This window comes from Mangifera indica, chromosome 12 (assembly GCF_011075055.1).
Source record: "Mangifera indica cultivar Alphonso chromosome 12, CATAS_Mindica_2.1, whole genome shotgun sequence".
Lineage (NCBI taxonomy): Eukaryota > Viridiplantae > Streptophyta > Magnoliopsida > Sapindales > Anacardiaceae > Mangifera > Mangifera indica.
In genome coordinates this window covers 13,675,387-13,693,544 of record NC_058148.1, presented here as the reverse complement: position 1 = coordinate 13,693,544, position 18,158 = coordinate 13,675,387, and the positions used below count along the sequence as shown (strand labels likewise).

General features: G+C 33.7%; 3 protein-coding genes across 5 annotated transcripts; 2 read left to right on the top strand and 1 right to left on the bottom strand.

The window, feature by feature from the left end:
• Positions 1-700: 700 nt before the first annotated feature.
• Positions 701-5,124, top strand: LOC123230302 (mitochondrial arginine transporter BAC1). 3 transcript variants are annotated; one of them, XM_044656471.1, is made up of 8 exons: positions 701-1,057; positions 1,244-1,333; positions 3,519-3,620; positions 3,728-3,832; positions 3,925-4,023; positions 4,095-4,283; positions 4,374-4,472; positions 4,649-5,124. In XM_044656471.1, the coding sequence occupies exons 1-8, from the start codon at positions 965-967 to the stop codon at positions 4,712-4,714; spliced, it is 843 nt and encodes a 280-aa protein (XP_044512406.1). In that variant the 5' UTR covers positions 701-964; the 3' UTR covers positions 4,715-5,124. The 3 variants fall into 3 exon arrangements, with proteins under 3 accessions (XP_044512406.1, XP_044512405.1, XP_044512404.1); XM_044656470.1 differs by having other exon boundaries at positions 703-1,057; positions 3,930-3,974; positions 4,641-5,124; XM_044656469.1 differs by having other exon boundaries at positions 703-1,057; positions 4,641-5,124.
• A 1,146-nt stretch (positions 5,125-6,270) lies between these two features.
• Positions 6,271-8,271, bottom strand: LOC123192522 (squamosa promoter-binding protein 1-like). The gene is made up of 2 exons (XM_044605104.1): positions 7,778-8,271; positions 6,271-6,697 (listed from the first exon to the last, which is right to left on the bottom strand). Exons 1-2 carry the CDS (start codon positions 8,107-8,109, stop codon positions 6,580-6,582), a joined length of 450 nt encoding a protein of 149 aa, XP_044461039.1. The 5' UTR covers positions 8,110-8,271; the 3' UTR covers positions 6,271-6,579.
• Positions 8,272-14,475: 6,204 nt separating this feature from the next.
• Positions 14,476-16,748, top strand: LOC123193710 (dof zinc finger protein DOF1.4-like). Its single transcript, XM_044606790.1, has 3 exons — positions 14,476-14,494; positions 14,749-14,878; positions 15,063-16,748. Coding segments are annotated over exons 1-3 (1,110 nt in total). The 5' UTR covers positions 14,476-14,492; the 3' UTR covers positions 16,041-16,748.
• Positions 16,749-18,158: the final 1,410 nt, after the last annotated feature.

The window sequence follows — 18,158 nt, the reverse complement described above, 5'->3', positions numbered from 1 at the left end:
TGGGAAATAGTTGTTTGGCCTTTCAATTATAGCAATCAATTATTGAGAGACTATTAGTTGATTGCTCAGGTACAACGCACGTTAGTTGGTCGTGAATCAACTTGACATTGGAATTATTTTTGTTTTTAGTTAGACTATTTAATCAATAAATTTAATTAATTTATAAAAAAATTAATTAAAATAATCTATTTTCAATGTAGGTAACTAATTTTAATTAACTTTTTGTAGATTGTATGAATATAGTTAAAAAATATATGTTTTGTTTAAAATTTTGGGTTTCAAAATATATAATAAATAGTGATTAATTATGATAAACAATAATTATCATAATCATATTTATTGGGTTTTTTCTGTCCAAACTTAATATCAACGAAAAATTTATAATTTTTTAATAAAATATACTGTTTTTATAAATTAATAAACAAATTTCATCAATTAACAATTATGTTTTTGGTAATTTATTTTTTGTTTTAACTTAATTTTAAAAAAAAATTTAGATGAAAAGAGGTTCAAAAGATTGAGATTCTTATAGTAAGAGATAAAGACAAAATAAGTATTAAATTGAGATTTTGATTATATAAATATAATTATTAAAAAAATGAAAATAATTTAAATTTTAATTAATTTCTCTCGCATGAGTAAATTGGAAAAAAAAAAAATTATATTACATTATATTAATACGAAATAGGGAGGACTTGTAATCGCAAGGTTCAGCTTTAGCACTTGAATTCTTTTTAGGTGAAAACCTTTGACCCATCCAACTTCCTGATGAGCAACTCTGTTTTTAAGTTTTAATAAAATGCATAATGGTCAGCATTTCCCATCCTCTCATGGTGGTGGCAAACTAAAAATTGACAAAAAGGGAGGGCGGTGATGTGGACTTCAATCATTCACTTTCTTTACAAAAGCCCCTATAGTTTTAGAGAAGTTTACAACTTGTAAGACCCCAAAAAGAGCGAGAGAGATGGCAGAGAGCTCTGGTTACAAGGAGTATGTAGCTGGCATGTTGGCTGGTGTTGCTACTGTTATTACCGGTCATCCTTTTGATACTGTCAAGGTAACAAATTTAACGCTTGGACTCACAAAATTGTGCTTGTATTTGGAATTGAAATTGGTAACCCTTTTTTTCGTCTTTCAATAGTGTTATTATTATTTTTTGTAAATTTGTTCCTAATTGCAGGATTGTAGTTTAAATATTGATGTTTTGATAATTTGAATTTGGGTGTGTGGTGAACTTTATTAGGTGAAGCTGCAAAAACATAATACTGAAACTCGTGGGATTCACTACAAGAATGGATTGCATTGCACTGCAAGGATACTAAGCACCGAAGGAGTATGTTTCTTTAAATTAATGGAAGGCTTTACCTTTAAATTTGATAAAATTGTCTTTCACTGTTTGTATGCATCGGTTTGAAGTGTTGGAATACCTTGATTTCTTCATGAGTTGTGTCTTGTTAAACTTTACGAGGCCAATTTAGCACCTGCTAGACAAAGTTTGAAAATCCGAGGTTTAAAGAATGTAGCTGTTAATAATTACTTTTTGCCCTTTTATTACCTCCTAGTCATCATACATTCTGGTGAGAAATGAAGTTGATAAGAATTTTCAAATTAATGTTATAAGTTATAACTGATATTGTATAGTTTGAAGTGTGCAACCATGCCTGTACTAATTGTAGTTCTTTCTCTTAATAAGAATTTGATTTGGTGAATCCTTATGTCTGAGATTATTGTTTCATATTATATCCCTTTGGTTGTTGAGATTGAGTATGCATGCTTATGGTCGTGAGCACTTTTTAAGATACTTTTCTCTTATGACCACAAAAACTAGGCACAGAAACCAAATGACTTATTTATATATTGCTACAACCTAGTTGCTGTGGAGTGGAAATTTTGTGTAATGTGTTGAAAACCATAAATAAATCCCCAAAGTTTATGGATACAGTTTCTAATTAATTACTTCATATTTTTTTGTTTTTTAAGTTTAGCCTCGTTTTTTTGGACCTAATTTATTACAAACTATGTATCTATTTGTCTATTCCCTATGAATAAAATTATGCAAGAATTCTTCAAATCCTTATTCCTGTTTCATGGTATTAGAGTTAAGCATTTTTGCCGATCTTTCTATTTGGCGCACTCATGTTGTCATTTACGTTGAAAGATGAATTCATCAATTTGACACATGTCATCACCTAGGTGAAAAGATGAGTTTCTCAGTTTGAAACACTTATATTGTTATTTTTGTAGAAAGATGAATTAGTAAACTATCACCAAAATCGTCATAGAGGTGACATCATTAGAACCTTAATCCTAAGACCAGAATTCTTCTTCAACGTCTGAGGTTGTTGTACTATCACTAGAGCTATAGGAAACACTGTTGGAAAGCATAGGACCATAGTGTCACCAGAAAAGGCATAGACGCCCCTAATAGACACAAACATCATTGGAAAAGGCATAGATGCCTTGGACAAACATAAATGTCGTCGGAAAAAAAGCATAGACGCCATTGAAAGCTTGACGATCTCATCAGAAACCTATCGAAAAACATCACAGACTAAAAAATTGTCGGATGGCCACGTTAGCTATTGGAAAAGCACCAAAGCCACTAGATTTCTTCTCGGATATCATGAAAGCTGCCGAATCCTCAAATCTTGCCATCTGTTGTTGTCAAAGTCTTTCGATCTTTGTGATCTGATTCAGAGCTTGCTGGCTTGTTGTCGTCGTCACCGATATGTTGTTGCCACCCTTGTGGTAAATTTGAAAAATCCTTTGTGGCAACTTAAATAAAAAAACTTGTGGTCGTTCTCTTCGAGAAGTGTCACTACCATATTTTTCCTTCAATCCCACAAAGATTCTCGTAAGTGTCAAAAAAAATTTGCAAGAAAATCTATCATTGATGGAAACATGAGCATATGATGATGTGGCACATAAAGTATATCTGACATCTACTTTTCTTCTTTAATTTTCTCAAGATGGGATATCTATTCAAGAGAAGTGTGGAAAATCATCAACAATCCAAGCTGGGAATAGAAAATATCTATTCTTCAGCTTGAGGGGAGTGTTGGAAACCAGAATTAAATCCCTAGAGTTTAGCATATTACATTATTTGCTAATCTAACTTGGATACTTATTACATTATATACCTTTTCATTTTTTTTCCCCCAATGTGGGGTTAATATATTCCAACATAATGTATTTCTTAATCTATATATCACAATTGTATACCAACTGTGAGTTTATATGATAATATGGTCTCACTCTAAGATCTGTCATTACCCAATTTTCATCTCTGCTGACTTGCAATGGGTTTATAGATTGTTGGCTTCAAAATCCATGATTGTAGTATTAATTTTGACGATCTTTCTAATTATTCAGTCTTAATATCTTAAAGCATATTTGATACTTAGATTATTCTAGAATTGCATTTTCAATAATCTTGGAAGACTCCTCCTTCTCCTTGGTCATTAATTCTTCACATTATTATCTTCTCATGAAGAATGACTGGCGGTTGTCATTGACAGGTTAAGGGACTCTACAGAGGAGCAACGCCATCTTTTGTTGGCATGGCTTTTGAGAGTTCGCTTCTTTTTGGCATCTACTCCCAAACAAAACAACTTCTGCAGGTTTTTATGACATTATAGCTGAGATGCTTTAATAATTTTGTTGATATATTTCAATGAAGGTGTCAATGCATCTAATATTTATGTATAAACTTTTGTTTCCCACAAAGGGAGGGCTACAAAGCCATGGGCCAGTACCCCAAGTAATAATTCCTTCTGCAGCTTTTGGTGGATCTATTATCAGTTTTGTTTTGTGTCCGTCTGAGTTAGTGAAGGTAAGTTGCTGGAAAGTTACATATCACACTTTATTTCCCTGTATAATAAACCCTGTTACCCACAGTATCTGAGTGACACTGAGCTTCTCCAGTGTAGGATGCAAGTGCAAGGTACAGACTCTTTGGTTCCAAACTCCAGAAGGTACACTAGTCCTCTTGATTGTGCACTTAAAACTGTAAAAAGTGAAGGGGTGAGTAAGTCCTTTTCTTCTGGCAACTAAATACTTCTGTGCAATCATTGAGCTGATGGAATGTGTTTCAGGTTACAGCCATTTTTCGTGGGGGATCTACAACATTGTTAAGAGAAGCTTTGGGAAATGCAGTCTTTTTTAGTGTCTATGAGAATGTTCGTTATTACATGCATTTACAACTTAAAGCTGCCTCATCTGATCACAGCAATTTGATTGACATGGGAATTGGGATTGTGAGTGGTGGTCTTGGAGGTGTAGCTGTAAGCATTCTGACACCCTTACATTTCTATTATTTCATTCTTGAACCCATTCACGTTTTTAAATTCTGTTTTATAATCCATGTTTCATAGTTCTGGTCAGCTGTTTTGCCTTTGGATGTGGCGAAAACTATCATCCAGACTGATCCTGATAAAAATTCTACTAGAAATCCTTTTCAGATACTAAATTCGGTAAAGTATTTTGATTCCCTCTATCTAATTTTCCTAGGACTAACCTCTCCACACCTTTACCCATATCTTGGGGATAGGTAAAAGAGAGGGATGGGTTGCAGGGTCTTGAAATGACTCCCTAATTTCCAAACCACTTATAAAGAGAAGCTAATTTGATCACTTTTGTAGATTTACAGGAGAGCTGGATTGAAGGGATGCTATGCAGGATTAGGTCCTACAATAGCAAGGGCCTTTCCTGCTAATGCAGCTGCAATTGTTACCTGGGAGCTAGCCATAAAATTGCTAGGAATCAGGCATAACTAGGATTGTATTCCATCTACCTACAAGGTGCTTCTAACTTTTGCTTCTGTTATTAGCATGGAGGCCTATATTTATCACAGGGCTCTTGACGTTTATGTTATATCAGAGCTAAATTTTTATGAAGAGTGAGTACTCTGACCAGTTGAAGTGATGATTCAATATTAGAGTGGTTGGACAAACAAATGGCAATGGAGCTGTGTATTTTTTCCCCTTATTGTCAGGGGCCATTTTTGCTTGACCTATTTTCACAATACAGAAAGGATTTTGGAATTGTTTGTAATCTGGCTGTGGATGCCCTGTCTTAGCCTGTTGAACTTTGTCATAGCAATTTATTATGTGATTTTTTGCTTCATTGCAGTGGCCTGAATGAAAATACTCAAATATTCGAGACTCGCAACAATGCTTTTTGTTGTGCTCGAGTTCCCAGCAGTTTAATTTTCCAGTAAATCTGAGTTGCATGCTGTAAATTTTTTTGCATAGAAGTTTTCTTTTTTCATCTTTTTCGAGGAGTTACTAAAGGGGAATGTTAACAAAAGGCCCCAATGGCAGGTTTTATCTACTTCTGATAATAAAAACTTTTTTAAAAGTAAAATTACAAAATTGTCTTAAATACATAATAGAAATGTCAATGACCTAATGGTACCTTTTTGTATTTAAATTATAAAAATGGTCTGCATTAATTTTAAATTTTAATTACAATTATATTGTTTTATTAAATCTTTTAATCTTTATTTTTTTATTTTTTTCATAGTTTCATTGCCATTTTCGTCATCTTTACTATCAACAACATAATTTTACCATTACGAGCATAAATAACATGGACACTTATAGATAAACGTAAGAGAATCGTTACGTGTGAGATGGTCCATGCTTTCACTGTTTAAATACATGGATTTTATAATCAAATCATTGCAAGAACAATGAAGAAGGTGTCGAAGAGAACAAGAAATGGTTAGTCCAATCCGTGTTTCGAAATTATGTTTGGACTTTCTTATCATTTTATGTAACAAATTTTATTAACAAAAATATATGATAGATAGACAAATAAAATTTTCAAACTTAAATGGCAACATTATCATTTTATCAAAGTTGAGTGAGAAATAATCATACCACTTAAAAGAAAAAAAACTAAATTAGTTTGAAACAACATAAGAGGCTCTAAACCTTATTGCTTTCGATTCGAACTTAAGAGGCCCTATATGGCTGCTAAGTGCTTAATTAGCTCTTTGAAAAATATTCTGACAATGGCATCTAACTGTAGCATCCTATTTCATATCTACCCTTAACTTCCACCGTATTAAGAAACTCTCATGTGGGGTTACTACTTCTAAGTAGACCATACACATGGAGTCAATTTATTTTGTCCATTATTCTTAATATTTAAACCCTGTATCCAATTACTCTCCTTTGCAGAAACGTTCGAGCGGCATTATCATATGGAAGCTCTCTGCAACTCCTCAAACCATAAATTCAGCGCAACATCCATCACAGATGTAAATGGTGGGAAAAAAGGCAGCAGCAAAATATACCAATATAACTTGGAAGTTTAGCCAAATATGCATAACATGATAGCTTGAGATAATAATAATAAGGGCACCAATATATCAATTGGTGCATCATGATAGAAAGATGACATTATTGTTGACAGAAGAGAGAGAGCATCCAAGAGAAATGATATAGCATTAGACCTTAACTGATGAAGTAAGTGATTATGATGGTAGGACTTAGTGCCGACGGGAAAGTTATTTAGTAAAATCTTCTTTCATTTCTCTGCATTCATGCATGATTCTAGGTGTGTAGTTCTTCTCTAGTTGGAGCCTTCTCCATGACAGTCAAATGAGCTTTTCCGGCGCCGCTCGTTGTGTCCAGCCAAACGCCTTCGACAACTCCTTTTTGTTTCATCAAACTCCGATAGCTCATGGAACCTACAATATCATATTCACATGTGTTTTTCACATGCTTGTATATGAAATTAAGAGAAGAATCAAAGTAAAAACATATACTTCTTTGATATTAGAAGATGGGTGATTCTCTTTGCTCTAAGTCTTAAAAACTATTAAAAAGGCAATCTTCGAAGTAGTTTTTAAATTATCAAGAGATGTTTTGAAATTTGCTTTGCTAATTGTTTTCAAATTAATTGTCAAAGAGTATTTATTGTTTTCATTTCTCAAAAAGACTTGTTCTATGGTGGATTAAGAACAATAATTTTCTCATCACAATCGAAAGGAAGTCTCCAATAGAAATGCCAAACTTTAATGTTAATAGAGCATTAAATTATTCTATACATCTCATAAATATTTTACTATGTCAATAGGTTGAGCCATTTGACATCTCTAATCTCCAATATTCATCCTATGTCCCATCAAACTTTGCTATTATATTCGGAATGGCAATTTGAAGACACCGAGCAATTATTAATGATAGAATATGGAATACTTCTTTGCTAATGAAGAATATGAGATTAATTCTATTTCCTTTTTCATTTCATGTCCAATTTCTGTGTAGAAATATTATTATATATGAGGCCAGTGCTACATATGGACTAAGTTTAGGTTCTATTAATAGCTATATGAATTGATGATTATCTTCGTTTATGAAATATATATGTTGGATATGCTATATAAATAGAAATGGCTGAGTGGTTATTGTTTCCTTCTGGTTCCAGTAATTCAAAATAAATCAGTTATGGCTTCCAGCTAACATTTCCCTATTATGCAAGTACTGTTCTGTCATGTTTACATGACAATTTCCAACTCATTTTCAGTACGGGAAGATTAAAACCATTAAGAAATGAAAATCACTGTTAAATTTATACATGAAACTGCAAGTACAGGATCAAGTGAAAGAAGATGGTTGAAATTCATATCAAATTAGGTCACCAACTCCTAAATAGGTGTTTAAATTCTATAATGATGTATAATTTATTTCAAGGTAAAAAATGAAGTGAAAAAAATCATGAATATGAAAATCAAGCTGTAAAAGGAGAATTAGGGTTTTGAAATAACCTGCTACATTGCTGGCAAAAACGTTGTTGAAGACCATTTAGTGGAGCGGCAGAAGCCTTAGCATGGAATTCACAGACTTTATGGCGTCTATGGTAACGCTTGGCATCGGTCATGTCCGCCGTACAGTTATCCACCTGACAAGAAACGGAAGTCGAAGACCCTCCGCCACTGGCCGCAGCTCCTTTCTTTCCTTTCTTCTTCTTACTATCATCCTCACCAACACCGGCAGTTGCTATCCCCCCACTGATTCCATCTTCTTCTTCATCTTCTTCCTCCTCCTCCGCCACCAGCTGGTCTTTCATTCTCTTTCCCTCAGCTTTGCCTGAGTCCATGATGTTGTGAAGCAAGCAAGAGATGGAGGGATTGGGCGGAGAAGAATTGAAGAAGAAGGTGAAGATTTATTGAAGGAAATTAAAATCCTCCAAGAGTAGAAGAATATGTATGAAGGACCACAAATTCCATTTCTTTCTCCATCGGCTTAATAGTAAAGGGTAGCCATCTAGGAATGTACCATCAAATTTTTAGCTCCAACACCTCCTCATTCTGATTGGCTTACACTGTCAAGAAAATTTACTCCTTTGGACGCCCTGCTTCTCACGTCAATTTCAACTTCGCACGTATACACAGCTGTGAATTTTCTCTTGGATTGAATTTTACCTTAAAAATATACAGTGAAGCATTCTCAAATAGTAATTTGAATGACAATAGAAAAAGTTTAACATGAGTTTTAGCCTTTTATGACAATATTTTCAGAATCAATTTTGATTAAACTATTTCAGTGATTATAAGATCGATTATTAAATTTAAAGTTTGACTTATTAGGTGTGATAATTCAATTTAGATGAGATTTCTAATTTTCAAATATACAGATATATATACACATTGATGTGATCAATATTTACTAAAATATGAAACACAAATTAAGAACATAAAATGAGTTTAAGGATATGTTGACTTTTACTACAAATATTGCAAGTCTTACAAAATAAGGAATTTTTCCAAAGATACATGCATGTGAATGTGGAAGTGTCTCTGTTTATCACAAGTGACAGTCCTTTTCTGGGAAGGGGGCCAATTCGAATTCCTGCAATTATAGTGAATTATTGAGAGGGTGAAAAGGTGAAAATGAAAACCATGTCCTTGGAATCGTATTCTTTGTTTCTTTTTTATCACCGAGTCAGCAGTTACTAAAACTCAGTGGGCACCTTAATAATATGTGTATACGCAGAACAAAACCTGGCTTGCGTTACAGCTAGTTTCATTATCGTTATCAATGAAAGGACCACTGGTGTTATGCGAAATTTGGATTGATTGGTCCCAATTTGTACGAGGGAAATGAATGCAGTTGAAGGTGCAACGTGATGAATTTGCATATTTATGTCACTCAGCTTCAGGTACTGACAGGACCCAATGCTTTTGACAACAAACAAAACAAAAATAAGTGATTCCCATTACTGACTTTTTTTTTTAAACCTCTGAAGGTTAAATTTTTCTGGTAATTTTACTTTTGAGTGAATTATTAAAAATATTTTTCAACTATTTGATGATATAAATAACATTTTTTATATATACCTAAGAATTCACTGTAAAAAGGTAAAATGGTCAATTTATTTAAGCGTACATGTCAAAAATCATATCAAATGAACGTGAATAAAAAAGTTGACCATGGGAAATGCATCTCTCTTTCTCATACTTCATCCTGCAAGGGTGACCTCACCACAACACCATCACCACTATCGTCATTTTCACCACAAAATTCTCCTCCTTCTAGTTGACAAAACTTCCCATCTCACTAATTTGACTAATTAAAAGAAATGTGCACAAAATTCTTCAACTTGATCGTCGACGATTAGGATGTTGCGATGGAGTGCGCACGCACAAAGTGAAAGATGGCGCAATCACAATGATAACGAGAGCAAGAACCATCTGGGTATGTTGTAGTATGGTTGAGGCAAGGCGAGCTGGATGAAGCCAATTAGATTCGACTAAACCACAATCATTCCAATGTCATGGGTAATGGCAACACAGCCAAGGTGATGACAACATGGTGAGATAGGGCTATGTAAGTCCAGTGGCGAGCGAAAAACAGGCAGGCAAGCAACAGGAAAAGGCTTTTGATACCCTTAGTTAGGATTTTTTTGCTTCATGTGCTCAATCAATTTGGATTCAAAAACACCTTTGTTAATCGGATCAGGACTCTCCTTAACTCGGCTTATTCATGTATCCTTGTCAATGGTAACGGCATTTCCCAAGAATATTTCACACGCAGTAGAGGTGTTAGACAATTGAGTTTGGGCTCCAAGAAAATTGGGTAGATCTGTGATATTTGGGCCAGCCAATAAAGTCCAAAAAGAAATCACAAATATGAATGGTGTTATAGAGACCAAACATGTGGGCACAATATATAAATCTCAGGCCTGCTCTCACGAATGACCCAACCCAAAATCTCCAATCCATGCCTACCCGAGGTCCACTTTTCACTTGAAACTTTTGAAACTCTAAAATAAAATAATTATAATTATGCTCGATTTTTGAACTAAATTTTTGAAAATAAATTAATTAAGAGGTGTATGGACCAATAAAAAGCATAGATTATAAGAAATAATTGATTATATTCCACTGAAAAATTATACTTTTGGATGATCAAGCAATTTAATCACGGCCGAGAAAATGGACGGTAATGGTTTAGTTAGAAATGAAGAGAATTTTCCATATAAGATTAACATTATTATGAAGACATATAATATTTTATAACACACAATTCTCTTCTCTTAATTTAATACTACTTGTATTAAGCTAATCTTAATTAATTATCTAATGTTGACAGCTTGTTAATGTGAGACAATCACCCACCTTTCTCACTACTAGTGCTCATTCCCATTACTTTATTATAATTAAATCAATAATTAATTACTAATTACAGACAATTGGGGAGTCTCAACATCACCTCCTAATTAATTTAGGTCACAGATTTGAAGCCTAACGCAATTGGCAATGGCGTGTATGAATATGAATTTATAAAAATGAAAGAAGAATTCTCCTCCACAACATTCTTAAGACCCCACAGGACCGGCGGCACTTGAAACCTCCGCAAGCAACAGTCCAAATTAAGTTAATTGACACCATAGCCTAAAACTAGAATTGATGTATATAGTAAGTGGATTCTGATGTAATCAAAGACTGTTTGTATGACCGGAAGCTCACTGGAATTTTCCATGCTTGTTCCTGCTACTCAGGGTCAAGTTCCCATTGTTGACTCTTCTTCATCTCTTTCCTCAGTCCCCCCCTCTACTATGCTTCCCTCATCTCTCTCTCTCTCTATATAATATGGCCCATTTTATTTTTAATTATGTATAATGCTTAGTAATTTTCATTTTGTTCGTTTTAGATGTTAAATCAAGAACTCTGATGATATCGACATTACAGGATGAGGTCAAATGTTTATTAATTAAAATGAATTTTAAGTTTAAGTTGTATACAAAAAATATTTTGAGAATGGCATCGGACTATAACAAAAATCTTATCTTGAAGCTAGAACTCTTCAAATAATATAAAAGATGAGGAGTAAGCATGGCAGAACCACATACAACTTGTAGTGTTTTGTTTCACTTCACCTAACCTAAACAGTTATCTCCATTGACCGAAATAGAGAAAAAATTTGATCCATTCCATATATACATCTCTTGAACTTTCTAAAATTTGATCACCTCAAGTTTGAAAGAAAGAGCACTTAAACAAAAAACCCAACTAACCCTGTCAAGTCAAGGAGAAATATACAAATAGTAGGCGAGAAACGCTAATGATTTAGCAAGGAGGAATGTCATTTTCCAATGAAGAAAAGGGGATGGTGGTGTGGTGTGAGGTGGTGTGGGGAAAATAAGTGGCTCAAGTGTTGAGAAAGCAATAGCAAATGGAAGAGAGATCTTTGTCTGGACATTGCTCAGGGTAGGGATTTGATGCTTTAATTGGTCCCAGTTTCCTTTGTCGAAAGGAAAATAAAAATAAACATTTAAGTCTTGAAATACAGGGTTCCCTTTATCGTGCATGTTGGGTTTCTTTCATGTTTGCCGATTTGGAATCTCTTGTCAGTTGTAGTGGAATGCTGAGTAGTATTGGGCGGCTAGGACCCCATTTCCATCACCATTGCCACCTGTAAATAGATCATCACCACTTTTTTATCATCATTTTTCTATGATATTACACTTTTATCCTTAAATTCTAGGGTTTGTAGCACTTTCTTCTGAATTATGATACTTCCATCAATATGTTAGATTTAGGTTACAATTATATCGGGGCAAGGTAAACATCTCTCAAACTTCAAGGACAAAAGTTTGGTGTATGTATGTTATAATCTTGTTTTTCCACGTTTAATTTACTTCTGACATAATTAATGGCCAAAGGACTATTTCCAACGCAAAAGTTTGGTGAGGTGATAAATTTTTATTAATTAATTTTTAAAAACTTTAATATTTATTTATTTATTAAAACTTCTTATTAAAATTAAAGTGAAAAATATTATTTAATAAAATTATTTAAAAAACTAAAAATTTATCATTTTTTTTGTAGGTTTAAAAATATATTAATTTTTTTCAAATCTAAAATTTGAAAAGTGATTGAATCTTTAACAGAGTTTTTTTTATCGATAATCGATTTTCACTGTATCTTTCTCTTTTGTCGGAGATAAAAAAATAACATATATTTTTGTCGAAAGAAGATTATCATCTTTGTTTGATGATTTCAACTAAAAATTGACACATTTTGGCTGAAAAAAGAAATCTAAGATGATCGATCGTCAAAGATAATAATTGAAAAAGAGAAAAGAAAATCTCAAAAGAATTTGATTATTTTTTAAATTTTTAATTAAAGAAAAATTATTAATTTTTATATTAAAAATAAGATAAATTTTTAATTTTTATAAATAATTTTAATAAATAATTTTTTATCTTTAATTTTAATATTAAAATTTATCAAATAAATAAATATTTAAATTTTGTAAGGTTATCGGATGAAACATATTACTAAACCTTGGTGGGACATAGTTTTTTGGCCCATAATTAATATTCTCTAATCCCACAACCCACCATCCTAACCTAATAAAGACAATATTATTCCCTTTCAAAATCCATTGCAGATTTTCTTTAGTAGCAAACTCCATCATTATGTTAGTTTTTAATTGCCTTGGGGTGTCACATCTTGCCCAAACCAACTCAGACTTTCTTCCGTATAATATAACCCTAATTATGTGAGACGAAGAATTCTAACCCCAGTTTCTCGAAACATAATAATGTAAACATGAAGTTGGTGATGAAATAATAACCATTGGATCTCTAGAATAATAATTGACCCATTTGACCATATTGGGAAGATGATGATCCAATGGAAGCAAGTTGGCGGCAGCAAGTAGTACCGTCTTCCTTTCTGGGAATTACGAAATTGAACTGACAGGGCAATCTTTATTAATCTGGCTGTAACATGCTGATGTAGTACGTTAAAGGGAAAGATTCGAGACAGTAGTGCTTTAAATTAAACTAAATTAATCAAAACTAGGTATTAATTAACAAAAGGATGACGATCACAGAGTAATGCGGAAGAATAATGATGGGATGCTAGGGAGAAGAGAAGATCCCTTGAAAGACTACAAAATCCGTTTGTTCCCCAAACTGTGCGTTGCTTTTTATTTCTTTTCCCGTATGAGCTTAGCTGCAAACCACATGGTTCCATGCCCCTCAAGAGAGAGAGAGAGAGAGAGAGAGATGAATTTAGTTTAGAGAGACTGCAGGAGAATAAAGTGAGGTCTGGTCTTGCCGTGTGTGATGTGTTTTTGAACGTGAGATGTAAACAAGACTTCCACATGGAGCCCTCTTGTCCTTTTTCTCTTGGAATTTTCAAATTCCCTCTGCACATTGTTCTTTATAACTACTAAAACGTGTTCAGTACTTCTACCTCCTCATTATACCCTGGGACGAATCATATGTCCATGTTTATATATATATATATATATATATATATATGTGTGTGTAATAGAGTAAATTACAATATTTTTTCCATCGAAAGTTTAGTTTAAAAATATAATAATAATTTTATCTAAATATTTAAAATAAATAAAAATAACCTTTTACAAATCTTATATGAATATTTAAAATATAATAATTTTATCTATTTTATAAGTTTAAAGTCTTACATTTTAATTTCTATAATTTGCTAAAAACCTTAACCTGGATGACCTCCTCCATCATTATCACAATTTCATCATTCTCATGATTTCTAGTCTTCGATTGTATAATAACTTCATAAACTGTATTTATATAATATATTCAAACAAAATACCAAAAATGTGCAGTTAACCTTTGCAATATGTACGCTTGATTAAGTTTTCAAATGCAGGCATGATTAGATGAAGAAATGAAACCCTTCTAATTAAAAATTTGGTTGAACTGGAAATTCAAGGTAATGATGATGTACAGAATGGATTGGGTAAATTTAGACCGTAGGATATGTATATGAACAAATTAGGTAGAATATTAATAATAGTTAATTATATAATTTAAATTTGTGGGCATTCATTTATATTAATTAATCATAGAAATTTAAAAAAAGAAAGAAAAAGTGGAGGTGGAAGTGGGATTTGCTGTGATGCATAGGGTATTGAGCTCTGGGGATTCCCTCTATCTAAACTGAGGAATGTTACGTAGTTCTGTGGAGTGTGTATTCTCACATGTAATGTTCTTTCAATCTTTCTTTCTAATCTCTATGCTTACTTCACCTCTCTGTCTTCTTCTTGGATTTTGAATATGTCCTTTATATTCTTTTGATTTTTCTAAGTTGCATTAAACAAACAAATACCTACTCAAATTCGATTTTAGACCAGACCCATCACGTGAAATTAGATAAATAATGCCATTATTTTCTTGTTATGCTAATCACTTTCCTTCTCTCTCTATCTCACTGTCATGATATTTCAACCCCATCAGGAAAGACTCACGTCGCCACCTGCTCTTTGTCTGTTTACTCTTTGTTTCAACGATTCCTTTGAGAGAAGAAATGTTGGGTAACTGTGAGAAGATGGTAGTCATCTCTTCAACAACTAACGAATGGCCACAGGTTCTTTTATTTCCTTCTTTCTTTCTTTTTCTCTGTCAATACTCAATTATTAGACAAAACATGACCCCATCTTGTTTCTTTGCTTTTAGATTAGAATATCTTTCCTTGTGTTGTTATTTTACCCTAAAAACAGCAGCTTGACCTCTTTCTTTCTTTCTTTTCCGTTTTTTCTCTTTGGTTGCAGAATCAGATAGATGAGAAAAGCTTGATGGCTTCCACAGGTGGGCTTATGGAGAAACCTGGACAAGACCAGCCTCCGCAACAACCTCTCAAGTGTCCTCGCTGTGATTCTTCAAACACCAAGTTTTGTTACTACAACAACTACAGTCTTTCTCAGCCGAGACACTTTTGCAAGGCGTGCAAGCGTTACTGGACAAGAGGTGGAACTCTGAGAAATGTTCCTGTAGGTGGTGGTTGCAGGAAAAACAAGCGTGTGAAGAGACCTTCTTCATCTTCCATTGATGGAGCTTCTTCAACTCCTAGCGCAGCAAACACTAACCCTCCCACACAAACCCAGATTGATATTTCTTCAACCTCAAATCATATTAATTCTTTGTTTTATGGTTTACCCACAAATCCATCTGAAATGAACCTTCCATTTCCTAGGTTTAATTCAAGAGTTTCAAGTGTAGACACTGTTTCTGGCTATGATCTACAGCCTCAGTTTAATGCTCTTGGCTTAGGGTTTTCCTCTAGACTCATGTCTAATGATGCTTCGGATAGTTCTAACAATTACCGAAATGGGTTTAACCCAACTAAGCAAAACCAAGATGTAGTTTCTTCTGCTTCTCTTCCTTCAAGTACCTATTCCAATTTCGGTGTCACCACTACTTCTCCAACTATGGCTTCGTGGCTTGCTTCTAGTCTTCACCACCAAAAGTACATCAACGGTGGAGTTAAAAGCTCTCAAGCACATGGCCATTTCAATTCCATAACACCCTTAGAAGACCTGCATATGACTGCAAATGGTGGAGCCAGAATATCAATGAAAGAAGTGAAAGCTGAAGAGGGCCAAAACAGGATAGATTGGAATGTAGCATGCCAGAATCAGATGGAACCAATCGGGTTATCAGATCCTTCTCTTTACTGGAATGCAACCTCAGTCGGTGCTTGGCATGATCCATCAAATAATATTGGGTCCTCTGTCACCTCTCTGATCTAGCAAATCCAAACGTCATTTCCTTTCAATTTGTCTCCCTCTTTTACCTAGTCATATCTTGGTATTTTCGTAGCTTAGGTTTTGCTCATTACTTCAGATTTCCAAAAGAAAAAAAATCCAAAAAGACAAGAAAAAGTAAAGCATGGTACTAGTGAACCATAATATAGATGGAAGAAGCTTGGATCGGAGTGATCATGTCAGCAGCAAAAATTCAGCCTATCAGTTTTATTATTAAGGTTGAGAAAACATATTTTGCTCTGAGAGGAACCTCGGATCCTCTTCATTCCATCTCCATCGTGATTATCATCTTCATTATCTATCTGCAGAGGCTAGCTTGCTCCTTCTTGCGACTTTTTAGTTCAGTAAGTCGATTGGTCTTACTTTGTATGTACATAAGTATGACATGTTTTTTCTTCTTTGCAATGTATTTGTTATTAGGATGGGACTGGGGGTTTACAGGAGGTATATGTTGCAGTCCTCAATGAGGATTGCATTCGCAGAAACCAATTAATTTTATATTCTACTTTTTTTTTCCTTTTAAATTTCTGGGCGTGGGGTTTAGGGAAAAGGGGTTGGGTAAAATGGTATAGAAGAGAGGGGGATTTATTTGTTGTTGCAATTTGGGGTGTTTAATTTTAGGGGTTTATTTTGTCGACTTTGGTTCTTGTTAAAGTTATATATTTGTCAAGGATGCAATGGTGTTTTTTATAAGAATGCAGACTGCTTGAAATCTCTTATACATAGTAAAAAATTACCCTGAATTCTAAAAATATGAAAATAATAATAAGGATTTTGTGATGCAAGATCAGACTTAAAGCTAAGAAGAAAAAACTAGAAAGGCTTGGTACGTAGTGGCAGTAAAGTTGTTCATTCCCTAGTACAAATTAACTCATATAGAGAAAGATACATGGAGCATTACGTATTTTATGATTTTCCCCCGGCAAGTTCTGAAACGAATATGGATTGCAATTCTTCTTGAAAAAATATTTGGAGAATCTATTTATGAATCCATTAAAATTATAGTTTTGTTTCTTTATTGGACCTAACTAGCTATAACAGCTGCTTGCTGAACGAGTACTTCAGTTTGTTGATTTGTTTGAATTTTGGTGCTGTAACTTACATATCAAGAAATCTTGAAAAATGAGGCGAACAATTTGGTGTCATCTGTGGCAATAATTTTGCAATCTATGATTCTGAAAATGAAGCTCATAATTGCACATTGGTTATCTAGGTATAGGTTCTATCTGGGTTATCTCTTTGCCGTGAGATATCGTTTGGGTTTTTGGGGCATTATTCAACTATAATGTGGAAAAACAAAAGTCTTTAGACTAATTAATCACGCGCAGAGATCAATTGGATGGGATTAATGGAGCCAAGGCTATAAAAAACCTAGTTATAAAGAGAAGTTTTAGGTGACAAGATTGTCAAATCTTTTTTATATCTAGCTATATATCTAGGTTGTTTTGTCTATTTTAACTTTATTTCTTATTAAACATCTTAAATGCTTGAATTGCTTAGCTCTCCCACCTTAAATGCTAGTCTTTCAATATTATTATTGTCATCGAAGATGAGGAAGAGAGATATGATTATCTCACTAATTTGATTAGTTTGTTAATAGGAATGGATTGGATTAAAGGTGGAGGTCAGATAGATATGGTTGATGATGATAAAGTGTGTAAATTAAGACCTTGGTCAAAACAGGCACAACAGTCTCACTTTGCAATGAACCAACAACATAAGTCAATAATACAAATTAATGATAACTAGAGATATCTATGGTAAAAGTGGCTTTACAAAGCTATCTAAGGCCGTGTTATCTGGAGGTGGATTAAGCACTGCTAATCATAAATCATATTCTTCATGAGCCTGGCAAAGTGGGTGTGGAAGTGATTGGGGGAAACCCAAGTAACTGGTTCAAAATTATTTAAACCAGTGTTGCGTCAGGCAATAAGTAATGGAGAAGAAAATTAAGAGAATTGATGGGGGACTTGTGACCTCATCTCTCCATGCATCCCTACACTTTTCTCTTGTATTTTGAGACTAGTAGTAGCATTAGCATGTGCCAGGGACCAACTTTCCTTTCTTTTCATTGACTTTGGTTCTCACCAACTTAAACTCAAT